Raw genomic sequence first — 14,712 nt, forward strand, 5'->3', positions numbered from 1 at the left:
GTGATGTCACCAAGTATTAAATTCGGAAGCAACTTGTAGACCGCAGTGACATGGGTTTGTACGCCACTCCATTGCCCTGTGCTTATTGAAATGTCAAAGGAGCACAATCAATATTTACACACGCACCATCTGCGTACTTGCCTGTGACATTATGCAACATGCAAGCTTGTTGTTGTCATGGTGTCAAGACTGGAGGACCTGGACGAATTTGTGCAACAAACGTTTGCTGCACATTTTTGTCCTTTACGCACATTCAGGGGCGAAGGATGCCAAAAGTGTGTTTTTGTTCAGTGTTATCATCATTATTACTATTATTATTATTATACCGGGTGTAAGCAACCCGCGTCTCTCAAGCCGCATGCGGCTCTTTAGTGCCGCCCTAGTGGCTCCATGGAGCATTTTTAAAAAAGGATTGAAAATAGTAAAAAGATGGGGGGGAAAATATTGTTTTTGTTTTAGTATGTTTTTTGTTTGAGGACAAACCTTCCCAATTGTTAAAAATCCCACTGTTTAATACAGGGGTGTCCAAACTACGGCCCGTGGGCCAAGTGCGACCCACCGACGTCTTCAATTTGGCCCGCGAGACAACATGAATTTAATAAGGAATCTCACCCACAAGGAGATTGCATTCATTTGAATTGTCTGACAATTCTGATGTTGCCATAATGTCACCATCTGGTAGACACCGTGAATAATACAAGTGAATTAACTTTATTTATGCTCTGTATGACTGTAAGTGTAGCATTTACTTGTATGGCCCAATGCAAAAAACCTTCCTTAGTCATGGTGGGGAAAAAAATTTCAACCAACACAAAAATGTCAACATACAACAGACATAAAAGCCAGTAATTTCCAGGAGTTATCTCACCTTCTGAGTAGCCTCTGATTTACTAATGGTTTCTAATGTTGTAAAAATGCGGAGAATAAATATTACATTTCAACATTTCTGTCAACGAAGATTTGCTTCAGCCTGCGACGTATAGTCATTTTGATAGTAGGCCATTATAGCTAATAGACACTTACGTCATGTGTTGTCTTCATTATAACACTTACTGTATATACGGCTTTTAATTTTTTGCGGCTCCAGACAGATTAGTTTTTTGTATTTTTAGTTTGTTTTTGGTTGCTGGCCCCTGTATTATACCATTACGGTGGATTCATTAGAACTGGGGTGCCCAAAGTAGGGCCCGTGGACCAAATTTGACTGGCTGAGTCATTTTGTTTGGCCCGCCAAAGAGTGGCATCTTTATTATTTATATATAGGTTATTTGTGTTTCACACTTAAAGGGGAACTCCACTTTTTGGGGAATTTTGCCTAATGTTCACAAGCATTATGAGAGACATGACGACCGTTGGATTTTTTAAATAATGCATTCTAACTCGTAATTAAACGTAATTAAAAGTGGGAGGTCCTCTATTCCGCCCATAAAACCCGATAAAAAAAAAACCAGCCAACAATACTCCATTTACATTTCGTGATTTCAAGAGCCAAGTATTAGTAAAGTATTCAGTGTTGGTGATAGGAATTTTCAAAATAGGGTCCTAGGGACCCCAGCAGATCATAAAAATGGGGTCCCACTGTAAATTTTTGGGGTCCCACTTTTTGTAACCGTTTTGAAAACAAATGATAAATGTATGCATTTTCCTGTTATATCTCACTTTCTATATTGTGTTTTGGAAAAAGGTTGTCATAAACGTTACTTAATTAATAAAACAAATGTTTATGTAAATGTATTCAGTTATAAACATTCATTCACTTTCTTCTTTCCTTCATGGATCTAAACTTTACTGCTGCCGGTATTTTTTTTCTATATTTGTTCTTAATAAGTTGTAGGTGTATTTATTTCAGTATAAAAGTGTAAAAAGTGTTTTGCTTCGGTCATTAAATTATGATAATTGTGTGATTGATTATTCTCACCTGTATGTAGATCATCAGTCGTTTAAAAACCGTCACATCTACACTTTGATGGCAAATAATTAAGTTAAAGTTAAAGTACCAATGATTGTCACACACACACTAGGTGTGGCGAAATTATTCTCTGCATTTGACCCATCACCCTTGATCACCCCCTGGGAGGTGAGGGGAAATAATGCCAACAAACTTAGATTTTGGCAAGTTTCAATGTCATTTAATTAGGGCTGCAACAATTAATCGATTAACTCGATTAAAATCGATTATTAAAATAGTGGCCGATTAATTTAGTCATCGATTCGTTGGATCTATGCTATGCGCAGAGTTTTTTTTTTTCATTTTTTAAATAATTTTTTATTTTTTAAATTTTTTTTTAAATAAACCTTTATTTATAAACTGCAACATCTGTCAATCTGTCACTCCTAATCGCTAAATCCCATGAAATCTTATACGTCTAGTCTCTTACGTGAATGAGCTAAATAATATTAGGGCTGCAACAATTAATCGATTAAAATCGATTATTAAAATAGTTGCCGATTAATTTAGTCATCGATTCGTTGGATCTATGCTATACGCAGTTTTTTTTGTTTTGTTTTTAATAAAAAAAAACACAATTATTTATTTGTTTATTTATTTTTTAAATTAACCTTTGTTTATAAACTGCAACATTTACAAACAGCTGAGAAACAATAATCAAAATAAGTATGGTGCCAGTAGGCTGTTTTTTTCCAATAAAATACTGGATAGGATAGAAATGTAGTTTGTCTCTTTTATCCGATTATTAATCGATTAATCGAATTAATAATCGACAGATTAATTGATTATCAAATTAATCGTTAGTTGCAGCCCTACATTTAATACAGTGGCACTCATGGCGTGCAAAACATCTTTCCATCTTCATAAGTGAGCCATTTGCTGAAAAGTGGCTCCTGAAATCTTTTTTCATTGAACATGGGAGTCCTAATACCGGAAATGCAGTATTTGTGATTCATAAAACTTTTGGCGAATCAAAATTTAGGAGATTGTACTGGAAAGTTCATTACTTTGAAGTCGACCAATAAAAATGCAATAAACGGAGACGGAATTTTGATCCGGCAAATAGAAACAAAACAAAACACCGACGGAAAGCGGTAATCGATTAAAAAAAACCAAGTAAACCAGAGTTTTGACCCAGAGAAGGCAGGGTCGGTAAAGAAAGTAAAAATAAAAAACGTGTCCCGAGGACACGCGGACTTCCAGAAATGCGCCTCCTTTCTGATTTCAATGCGTAAAAAGACACAAAAAGTGCGTTAATGCCAACAGTGGTATTGGTAATATTGTTTATGATAAGCGCTAACAAAGAATCACTTGTTTAAAGTACAGTGTTTTATTTTTCTATATTCAAACAGTGTTATTGTTCAAACTGTGTGAAATGTTACAGTGGCCAAAAATATGAAATAAACTTGTCAAATAAAACATCTGCCTTGTTACTATGCCACTGTATTATAATGTTGTTCGTTATGGTGATACTTGGAGAGACAAGTTTTTTTAAGTTGTTTATTATTCTAGTTTCTTCAAAATAGCCACCCTTAGCTCTAATTACTTTTTTGCACTCTCTTGGTATTCTCTCGATGAGCTTCAAGAGGTTAGTCACCTGAAGTGGTTTTCACTTCCCAGGTGTCATAGTTTTGATGTCCTCAGTGACAATCTACAAGGTAAATAGTCATGAAAATAAATAAAACACATTGAAATGAGAAGGTGAGTCCAAACCTTTGGCCTGTACTGTATATCAAAGTTTAAAACATATGAAATTTCATGTCATCATTTTCCTGTCAAAATGGAAACAATGAAAACATTTAGTAAGAAAGATGAAGTATCCACATTATTCCCAGGCTTTCGCGGGCCACATTAAATGACATGTCGGGCCCCCGGGCCTTGAGTTTGACACGTATGATCTTGACCCTGTTGTATCATGTTTGGATAGTATGTTGTTATGTTTTGCTCCTGATTACAACCTTCTGAGGTAAAGAGTGAGTGGTTCACATTTGTCACCGGTTTATATTTATGCCTTATGAAATGTCTGCACGCCAGAGTTCTTACCAGTGAATCCGACATTGCTGTGCTTCAACCGAGATCAAGTGTCACTGTTGATCTGCCATAATTCTAGTGACCGAAGCACTTTACGGACCATCTTTGTTGTCCGAAAAGAGACCTGCGACTGTTGACTGAATTAGTTTTTTTCTTTTTTTCCAGGTCTCTGCGGTGCTTGGATTGCACCAAGCCACTGTTTGTGTGCGACTATGTTTGTGTGAGCCGTCCCCCCCCCCTGGTGCATGCTCCCCGGTCAGGAGGAGAGCGTGTTGGCGGAGATGAAGGCGGGCCGCTCCTCATCGCTGCGGCTCCTGCTGCTCGCCTGCTGTGCGTGCGTAGCCGCCGGGTACCCGTTCAGACCGCCGCCGGACCTCGACGTGACTCCGCGCGTCACCGTGTTGAGCAGCAGTAAGCAGATTTTTGTTCTGTCACTATGCATGGCGCACCGGTGGTACTCTGGTAGACACAACATTAGGTACACTTGCACTGTCTAACTGCATCCAATAATCAACAATTGGGCCCTCACTGAATATTAATGCTCAGTTTCATGCATTATTTCATATTTCTTTAGTTTTTTTGTTATTTAGAGAGTTTTTAATATCAAAAGAAGCGTATTGGCTCTCCTTATGCTGCAGAACATTTGTGCACTGCTGAAAACTAATGGCTGAGTTTGTTATGCAGCTCTTGTATTGGACATCATTCAAAGCAGGCACAGGTATACAAGTGCAAATGTAGTTTTAAACGGAGTATTTAAGCCATTTCCCCTGTGGTGCCGCATCTTCTTCATGTTGTCAGTTGTGTTTATCTCCTTGAACTCACCGCCCTCGCTCGCCGTGTTTTTTTCTTATTTTTAGCGTTCTTGTGATGCAGTTTTTGTCCTTGTCAATCTTTCCACTGCTATCAACGTCGCTCCACTGACTTGCATATACGCACCTTCTCCGTCTTGTCTGTGGAGCTTTTCGTCTTCCTCAAAGTCCTCCCCGCAGAGCCACTGTGGAGACTGCTACTGCCTCAGCTAGTTGAGGGAGGCACCGTAACCATGACAACTGTCCTGGTACAGCGCTCGGTGGCCACAAAACTAGGCACATCCAATACGGTGGAACCTCGGGTTTTTTTGCGTTAATTTGTTCCAAAACCAAACCAAATGAAAACAAACAATGTAATAAGGATGAAACAATATTAAAATTTGATAGCAAGGTTGTTTGTTAAAAAAAAAAAAAAAAGAAAAAAAAAGAAGACAAAAAAATCACCGTTATCATTATTATTGCAATATTCTGGAATATGGAGAAAACGTAGACTACTTATACGCTAACTAAAAACCTTTAACCCCGTTTTATTTACAAAACCCAAAACCAGTGAAGTTGGCACATTGTGTAAATGGTAAATAAAAACAGAATACAATGATTTGCAAATCCTTTTCAACTTATATTCAATTGAATAGACTGCAAAGACAAGATATTTAATGTTCGAACTGAGAAACTAAATTTTTTTTTTTGCAAATAAACATTAACTTAGAATTTAATGGCAGCAACACATTGCAAAAAAGTTGGCACAGGGGCATTTTTACCGCTGTGTTACATGGCCTTTCCTTTTAACAACACTCAGTAAATGTTTGGGAACTGAGGAGACCAATTTTTGAAGCTTTTCAGGTGGAATTCTTTCCCATTCTTGCTTGATGTACAGCTTAAGTTGTTCAACAGTCCAGGATCTCTGTTGTGGTATTTTAGGCTTCATTGCGCCACACATATTGAATGGGAGACAGGTCTAGACTACAGACAGGCCAGTCTAGTACCCACACTCTTTTACTACGAAGCTACGCTGTTGTAATAAGCAGGGGCGTCCATGATAACGTTGCTTGGATGGCAACATATGTTGCTCCAAAACCTGTATGTACCTTTCAGCATGAATGGTGCCTTCACAGATGTGTAAGTTACCGGTACCCATGCCTTGGGCAGTAATACACCCCCATACCATCACAGATGCTGGCTTTTGAACTTTGTGCCTATAAAATTCCGGATGGTTCTTTTCCTCTTTGTTCCGGAGGACACGACGTCCACGGTTTCCAAAAACAATTTGAAATGTGGACTCGTCAGACCACAGAACACATTTCCACTTTACATCAGTCCATCTTAGATGAGCTCGGGCCCAGCGAAGCTGGCGGCGTTTCTGGGTGTTGTTGATAAATGGCTTTGGCTTTGCATAATATCGTTTTAACTTGCACTTACAGATGTAGCGACCAACTGTAGTTACTAACTGGTTTTCTGAAGTGTTCCTGGGCCCATGTGGTGATATCCTTTACACGCTGATGTCTCTTTTCGATGCAGTACCGCTTGAGGGATCGAAGGTCCGTAATATCATTGCTTACGTGCAGTGATTTCTCCAGATTCTCTGAACCTTTTGATGATATTACAGACCGTAGATGCTGAAATCCCTAAATTCCTTGCAATAGCGTGTTGAGAGCTGTTGTTCTTAAACTTTGACAATTTGCTCACGCATTTGTACACAAAGTGGTGACCCTCGCACCATCCTTGTTTGTGAATGACTGAGCATTTCATGGAAGCTGCCTTTATACCCAATCATGGCACCCACCTGTTCCCAATTAGCCAGTTCACCTGTGGGATGTTCCAAATAAGTGTTTAATGAGCATTCCTCAACTTTGTCAGTCTTTTTTGCCACTTGTGCCAGCTTTTTTGAAACCTGTTGCAGGCATCAAATTCCTATTGATCTAATATTTGCCAAAAAATAACAAAGGTTTCCAGTTCGAACGTTAAGTATCTTGTCTTTGCAGTCCATTCATTTGAATATAGGTTGAAAAGGATTTGCAAATCATTGTATTCTGTTTTTTTTTTTGACCATTTACACAACGTGCCAACTTCACTGGTTTTGGGTTTTGTAGAAACGCACCCAATTCCAGGAAATGTTGTCTTGATTTAAAAAAAACAACGTATTTCGGGGTTTGCGTTGGCAGCACTATGTGCCGATAGAAATGTTCCTTTTTTCCCCCTCAGTTTTCCTAATTTGTTTCTTAAAGGGTGATCACATTCCTGCTTATTAGATTGTGCAGGGGTACCTAATGAAGTGGCCGGTGCAGTTTAATTTCTCTGTCTTTGCACATCTCATCTGATCCCGGATTTGTTTTTGTTGATCCGCTGAAGTGCGAGAAGAAAGCCCCCCACTCAAGAAAATACACACTCCTGTCTACCTTTTCCCTCTACAAACACTTCATCAGCCATTAACTTTCTACTCGCCGCCTCCTCTCCCTTGAAGCATCTTGGCGTCTCCGCTCCTCCATCGGTGCTCAATGCCTTGCCCACGGGTCCTCCTACATGACTCACCTCCGCTCCGACAACACAGCAACAATGCATCAGTGCGCTTCGTCTGCGGTCCTCCCCGCGGTTAATCGACCTTGCTCCTCAGAGAGGGCTTTCATATGCAAATCTGCATTCCTGTCATCCCGTTTTGTTCCTTAGCAACCCGATAGACTTATTAAAACCCCCCTCCTGCCTAAATGACTTCTTTTGACTTATTTATTGCAATATTTTTCCTTTCAGAGCGGACATTCTCGGCGGATGTGCGTGAGTTGCATTCCTCTGCACTTGTCGAGTGCTAAAAGCTCCGCTATTATTAAAGAATGAGCCATAATTTGATGCATGAATGTAACTTTTATCGTCGAGCCTTGCCTTTTTCCCTTTCCTGCAGAGCTCGTGAAACGCTGCCCTTTCTCCTTCAGTGTGCATCGCCGACGTGCTGCGGCTTGTTGCTTCCTGACCATGTACCGTTGATATAACCTCCCTCAGATTAACTGGAGTGCGTACACTTTGTATGCGCCCTGGTGCTACAGTTCGAGGCAACTTCTCATTGTCTTCTTCCCACAACAAGCCACTCGTAGTGTGTTCACTCACATAGGCAGTCGGATATTGTCCTGCAAATCCCACGCAGAGTTCCGTTAATACTCCTCTTCCTCCTGCTGCGAACGACGCAGCACACAGTCGGAGGGGAAATCAGTAGATTGTGTGGTGCACGTCTTGGTACTGCGCAAAAGGCCACGATACATTTCTGGTTTTAATGACCTTTTTGTAACTGAGAGAGACTCGATGCATAGAACTGGAGCTAGCTAGACAAACAGCTGCTACTTAAAAAGCTCATATTATGATTTTTTTTTTTTTTTACATTTAAACGCTTCATTGTGTTCTACATAAACATTTTGCCTAGATTACCGTATTTTCCGGACTATAAGGCGCACTTAAAATCATTTTTTTTCTCAAAACTCGACAGTGCACCTTATAACCCGGTGCGCCTAATGTACGCAATAATTCTGGTTTTGCTTACCGACCTTGATGCTATTTTATTTGGTACATTGTGTAATAAGTGTGACCAGTAGATGGCAGTCACACAAGAGATACGTGTAGACTGCAATATGACTCAAGCAAACGACACCAGCATTTTATATGTTCCATTAACAATACATAGAACATTACACACGGCGCTCAAAAATCTATCAAAATGTTTTAGTACAACTTTGGTAAGCTATAAAGCCGCACCGCTTGATGGATTGTACTGTGCTTCAACATACGAGTGTTATTATGCTGTGTGTGTATAAGGTAAGACATATTATCTGGCATTTTGTTTCGCAATATTATGCAAGAGCAACTTTTCTTAACTTCTGGTACCTGCTGATCTGTATTTGGGATCTGCAAAAGTCCTGAATATTTGTGCGCGTCCGCCTTTATAGTCCGTGGAGACGCCGTAGTCAATAAGCTTCTTCTTTTTCTCTATCTTCTTGTTATGGGACATTCATCTTTCAATGTTGCCATTTCTAATATCAAATAGTGTAAAGTTCTTACTTATATATGTCCGAAACTCGCCATGAAAGCGCTAAAACATACCGGTATAGTGAGTTTACATTATTCACCCAAGGAACTTTAGTTAATAGAGAGTTCCGGTCGGACGGTTTTTCACGGGACACATTTCCAGCGTTGATATTGTTTTGTTTCGCAATATTATGCAAAAGCAACTTTTCTTACCTTCTGGTACCTGCTGATCTGTATTTAGGATCTGCATAAGTCCTGAAAAATTGCGTGCGTCCGCCTTTGTAGTACGTGACGACACCATAGTCGATAAGCTTCTTCTTTTTCTCTATCTTCTTGTTATGGGGCATTCATCCTCTCCTGTTGCCATTTCTAATACAAAGTAGTGTAAAGTTTTAACTTATATCTGCCACGAAAGCGCTAAAACATACCGGTGTAGTGAGTTTACATTAATCACCCAAGGAACTTTAGTTATTAGAGAGTTCCGGTCGGACGGTTTTTCAAGGGACACATTTCCGGCGGATGAGGAGATGCTGCTCCGTTATTGATTTAAGTAAAGTCTGAATGTCATTAAAAGAGTTAGCTCCATCTTTTGACACTTCTTCCACTCCCGTTCTTGCACGCTACACCGCTACAACAAAGATGACGGGGAGAAGACGCTGTCGAAGGTGAGCCACGTAAATAAGACCATCCACAAAACGGCGCATCTGGAAGCGACTGTCAGAAAGCGGCTTGAAGATAATCTGTAAAACATAATCTATGCAACATTTTGAGGAAAGAACCACCATTACATGTTATGTAGACCACAAGGAAGTGTTTTACATTTAGAAGAAAAAAAAATAATATGACAGTGCGCCTTTTGTGTAAAAAAAAGACCTGACTAGACCTGCTCATCGGCAGTGCCCCTTATAATCCGGTGCGCCCTATGGTCCGTAAAATACGGTTTGTTTTACAGACCATCTTCAAACCGCTTTATGACCATCAATTCAGGATGCACTTTTTTTGTGGGCGGTCCTATTTACGTGCCTCCACTTTGACCGCGTCTTCTCCCCCATCAGCCATGTTGTAGTTTTTAGCGCTTCCATACGGAGTCTACTGACAGAAATACAGTACAGGCCAAAAGTTTGGACACCCCTTCTCCTCATTCAATGAGTTTTCTTTATTTTTATGACTGTTTACATTGTAGATTGTCACTGAAGGAATCAAAACTATGAATGAACACGTGGAGTTATGTACTTACAAAAAAAGGTGAAATAACTGAAAACATGTTTTGTATTCTAGTTTCTTCAAAATAGCCACCCTTTGCTCTGATTACTGCTTTGCACACTCTTGGAATTCTCTCAATGAGCTTCAAGCACACCTGTGAAGTGAAAACCATTTGGGTCCATTTGTACACTCTCAGTCACATTAACATTGATATTATACATGTGGGCACATAGGTAGAAATGCCGTTAAATGTAGCTTTGATGTAGCAAACTACCTTTGCCGTGTAGCTTGTAGCGTGGCTTGCTACAATTCTCCGGGGATAGCTTCCCCTGTAGCTTAGCTACATTTAATCGAGAGTAACATGTAGCTTAGCTTATTACATTTTCCAATTAGCTTGTCCGGCACTGGTTTTAAAGCACCTTCAACGTTAGTTTTTAAGCCAAAATGCGTCCATTCTCCCTTTTCTGTCTACACACCGTGTCTGCTTATAAGTACTCCGTGCTTGTGCGTTGCCGAACGTACCGTATTTTTCGGAGTATAAGTCGCTCCGGCCGAAAATGCATAATAAAGAAGGGAAAAAACATATATAAGTCGCATTTTTTGGGGAAATGTATTTGATAAAACCCAACACCAAGAATAGACATTTGAAAGGCAATTTTAAAATAAATAAAGAATAGTGAACAACAGGCTGAATAAGTGTACGTTATATGACGCATAAATAACCAACTGAGAACGTGCCTGGTATGTTAACGTAACATATTATGGTAAGAGTCATTCAAATAACTATAACATATAGAACATGCTATACGTTTACCAAACAATCTGTCACTCCTAATCTCTAAATCCCATGAAATCTTATACGTCTAGTCCAGGGGTCGGCAACCCAAAATGTTGAAAGAGCCATATTGGAGCAAAAATACAAAAACAAATCTGTCTGGAGCCGCAACAAATTAGAAGCCATATTACATACAGATAGTGTGTCATGAGATATACATTGAATTGAGATGACTTAAAGGACACTAAATGAGCTCAAATATAGCTACAAATGAGGCATAATGCCCCAAATGTACATATAGCTAGCATGTTAGCATCGATTAGCTTGCAGTCATGCAGTGACCAAATATGTTTGATTAGCACTCCACACAAGTCAATAACACCAACAAAACTCACCTTTGTGTATTCACGCACAACGTTAAAAGTTTGGTGGACAAAATGAGACAGAAAAAGAAGTGGCATAAAACACGTCCTGGAAAGTCGGAGAAAGTTATACCTTGTAAACAAACTAAGGTGAGTTCAAGGACCGCCAAAATTAGTAGGACAAAACGGCGCTCGCCAAATACTCGAATCAGTGAAGCATGTTTAATACAAACAGTGTGCTTTATAACAATTAGGGAGGTTTGTGTCATGTTTGTCCTCCTACAGAAACCATATTAAAACAAAAAATTTATTTTTTTTCCCCTCATCTTTTTCCATTTTTCATACATTTTTGAAAAAGCTTCAGAGAGCCACTAGGGCGGCGCTAAAGAGCCGCATGCGGCTCTAGAGCCGCGGGTTGCCGACCCCTGGTCTAGTCTCTTACGTGAATGAGCTAAATGATATTATTTGATATTTTACGGTAATGTGTTGATAATTTCACACATCAATCAATCAATCAATCAATCAATCAATCAATCAATCAATCAATCAATCAATCAATCAATCAATCAATGTTTATTTATATAGCCCTAAATCACAAAAGTCTCAAAGGGCTGCACAAGCCACAACGACATCCTCGGCACAGAGCCCACACAAGGGACGTCGATGTGAATGACTATGAGAAACCGTGGGGAGGATCGCATATGTGGGTAACCCCCCCTCTAAGTACAGTCCCTAGTGGATCCAACAAAACAGTGAGAGTCCAGTCCATAGTGGGGACAGCAGAAGACCATCCCGAGCGGAGACAGGTCAGTAGCGCAGAGACGTCCCCAACCGATGCACAGGCGAGCGGTCCACCCCGGGTCTCAACTCTGGACAGCCAGCACCTCATCCATGGTCACCGGAACCGGAATAACCCAGCGAGGGGGCGGAGGAGAAAAGAAAACTGCAGATCAACTGGTCTAAAAAATGGGGGTCTATTTAAAGGCTAGAGTATACAAATGAGTTTTAAGATGGGACTTAAATGCTTCTACTGAGGTAGCATCTCTAACTGTTACCGGGAGGGCATTCCATAGTACCGGAGCCCGAACAGAAAACGCTCAGTAGCCCGCAGACTTTTTTTGGGCTCTGGGAATCACTAATAAGCCGGAGTTCTTTGAACGCAGATTTCTTGCCGGGTCATATGGTACAATACAGTCAGCAAGATAGGCTGGAGCTAGACCGTGTAGTATTTTATACGTAAGTAGTAAAACCTTAAAGTCACATCTTAAGTGCACAGGAAGCCAGTACAGGTGAGCCAATATAGGCGTAATATGATCAAACTTACTTGTTCTTGTCAAAAGTCTAGCGGCCGCATTTTGTACCAACTGTAATATTTTAATGCTAGACATAGGGAGACCCGAAAATAATACGTTACAGTAATCGAGACGAGACGTAACGAACGCATGAATAATGATCACATAAGTCGCTCCTGAGTATAAGTCGCATTTGAAAAAAACTATGAAAAAAAACTGCAACTTATAGTCCGAAAAATACGGTACTCTTCTGTTCGTAAAACCAGCAATGTCACGACATCATGCCCGTAAAAAAAAAAAAAAGGGGAACCAGTATTTTCATTAGTACCGCGGTACTTTATTAGTACCAGTATACCGTACAAAGCTAGTGTACAGTAAGTGCATTAGTAAACATTGGATAAAGTGAACAATAGTGCTTGTCTGAGTGAGGTATGGTCAAACACAGCTCATTAGCATTAAAGCTACAGACACACAATATTGCATATTCTCAGTAGGGCTTACTAAAAGCTATTTTAAATTTCAGCATCAAGGCCAGATGACAATACACTACTCTAAGACCTTTTACAGAAATGCATCTTTGTCCAGATCCTCACCATACCGCAACAGGCTCCTGTTTGGTCCATGCACCACCAGTCTACCAAGCATCATTTGAAAATTGCCTCTGTGTTGTTGTGTTGCAGTTCTAAAATGCACAGTGGCAGTGGTGCTGCTGCTGTCATGCTCACCCCAAGCCAAAGGGCTCCCTGATAGACGCCCGGTTCAGCGTGTGCAAACCTCGGGGCATCACCTGACTATACGGCGTGCACCTTTTTCACAATGTGACAAGCACATGTGCTGCACTGCACACCATATGCAGCAGCAGAGAGCAGTAGAGGAGGGCAGCCTGGCAGAAACCCCCAACAACATTATGTCACACTCTTTTCATTATCTTCCAATCCTCTGTGGAGCCGTGTGGTGTAAGAGGAACCATCCCTTAAAAAAAAATCCACTTATTTATTGAGGATTTTTTTTTATTGCAGGGTTGGTATGAGTCCAGTGAGTTGAACAGAGCGAGTGATATAATGCCAAAGGTTTTGTATCGACTTCCCAGGCTGAGATCCATCAGAGAGAGGGAACACTTGCAGTATCCAAAGGCATTCAATGAGATGTACGAAAGCGTGCGTGGATTTTAAAACACGTTCAACATGTGGATTCTGGACTTGTCTACTAATATGATTATGGAGATGTTGGAGATGCAGTGCTTTTCTAGTTTAGTCGGGATTTCATTGGGTATATTAGATGGCAGGCCAGTATTTGAGTAAATATGTTGAAAATATCACAGCTTCACACCATATACCGTATTTTCCGGACCATAGGGCGCACCGGATTATAAGGCTCACTGCCTATGAGTGGGTCTAATCAGGTCTATTTTCATACAAAAGGCGCACCGGATTATAGGGCGCATTAAAAGGGTCATTTATTTTTTTAATTTTTTTTTCTAAATGTAAAACACTTCCTTGTGGTCTATATAACATGTAATGGTGGTTCTTTGGTCAAAATGTTGCATAGATTATATTTTACAGATCATCTTCAAGCCGCTTTCTGACAGTCGCTTCAGGATGCACCGTTTTGTGGACGGTCTTATTTACGTGGCTCACCTTCGACAGCGTCTTCTCCCCGTCATCTTTGTTGTAGCGGTGTAGCGTACAAGGACGGGAGTTGAAGAAGTGTCAAAAGATGGAGCTAACGGTTTTAATAACATTCAGACTTTGCTTAAATCAACAACGGAGCAGCATCTTCTCATCCGTGGCTCACTAGTGCAATAACAACGCCGAAAATGTGTCCCGTGAAAAACCAACCAACCGGAACTCTCTAATACCCAAAGTTCCTTGGGTGATTAATGTAAACTCACTATACCGGTATGTTTTAGCGCAGGGGTGTCAAACTCATTTTAGATCGGGGGCCACATGGAGAAAAATCTACTCCCAAGTGGGCCGGACTGGTAAAATCACGGCATGATAACTTAAAAATAAAGACAACTTCACATTGTTTTTTTTGGTTTAAAAATAGAACAAGCACATTCTGAAATTGTACAAATAATAATGTTGTTGTTTTTTTTACACTTACATGTTGCGGTTAATAGTATTCTATCTTCATTTGTTGTTATTTATACTTTTTGAATAAATGTGATAATGAGAGTGATAACTCATTGGTGTTAAGTTTCAATCTATCAAGATAAAAAAATGATATTAAAATCAAATTACAGGATGTTATTTATGTAGTTTGCTCATTTTCCTCGACTGATGTG

The 14,712-nt window shown here is 40.1% G+C and overlaps 1 protein-coding gene across 1 annotated transcript in view; it reads left to right on the plus strand.

Annotated features, from left to right (window-relative positions):
- The window catches only part of LOC133657127 (semaphorin-4G-like), a 64,837-nt gene that overhangs the window by 12,366 nt on the left and 37,759 nt on the right, over positions 1 to 14,712 (plus strand). Inside the window, exon 2 of the mRNA XM_062058075.1 lies at positions 4,145 to 4,390. Coding sequence (XP_061914059.1) covers positions 4,225 to 4,390 — 166 coding nt within the window. The 5' untranslated portion in view covers positions 4,145 to 4,224. The remainder of the gene's footprint in view (positions 1 to 4,144; positions 4,391 to 14,712) is intronic.

The sequence above is a fragment of the Entelurus aequoreus genome, linkage group LG09 (assembly GCF_033978785.1).
Source record: "Entelurus aequoreus isolate RoL-2023_Sb linkage group LG09, RoL_Eaeq_v1.1, whole genome shotgun sequence".
Classification (NCBI taxonomy): Eukaryota; Metazoa; Chordata; class Actinopteri; order Syngnathiformes; family Syngnathidae; genus Entelurus; species Entelurus aequoreus.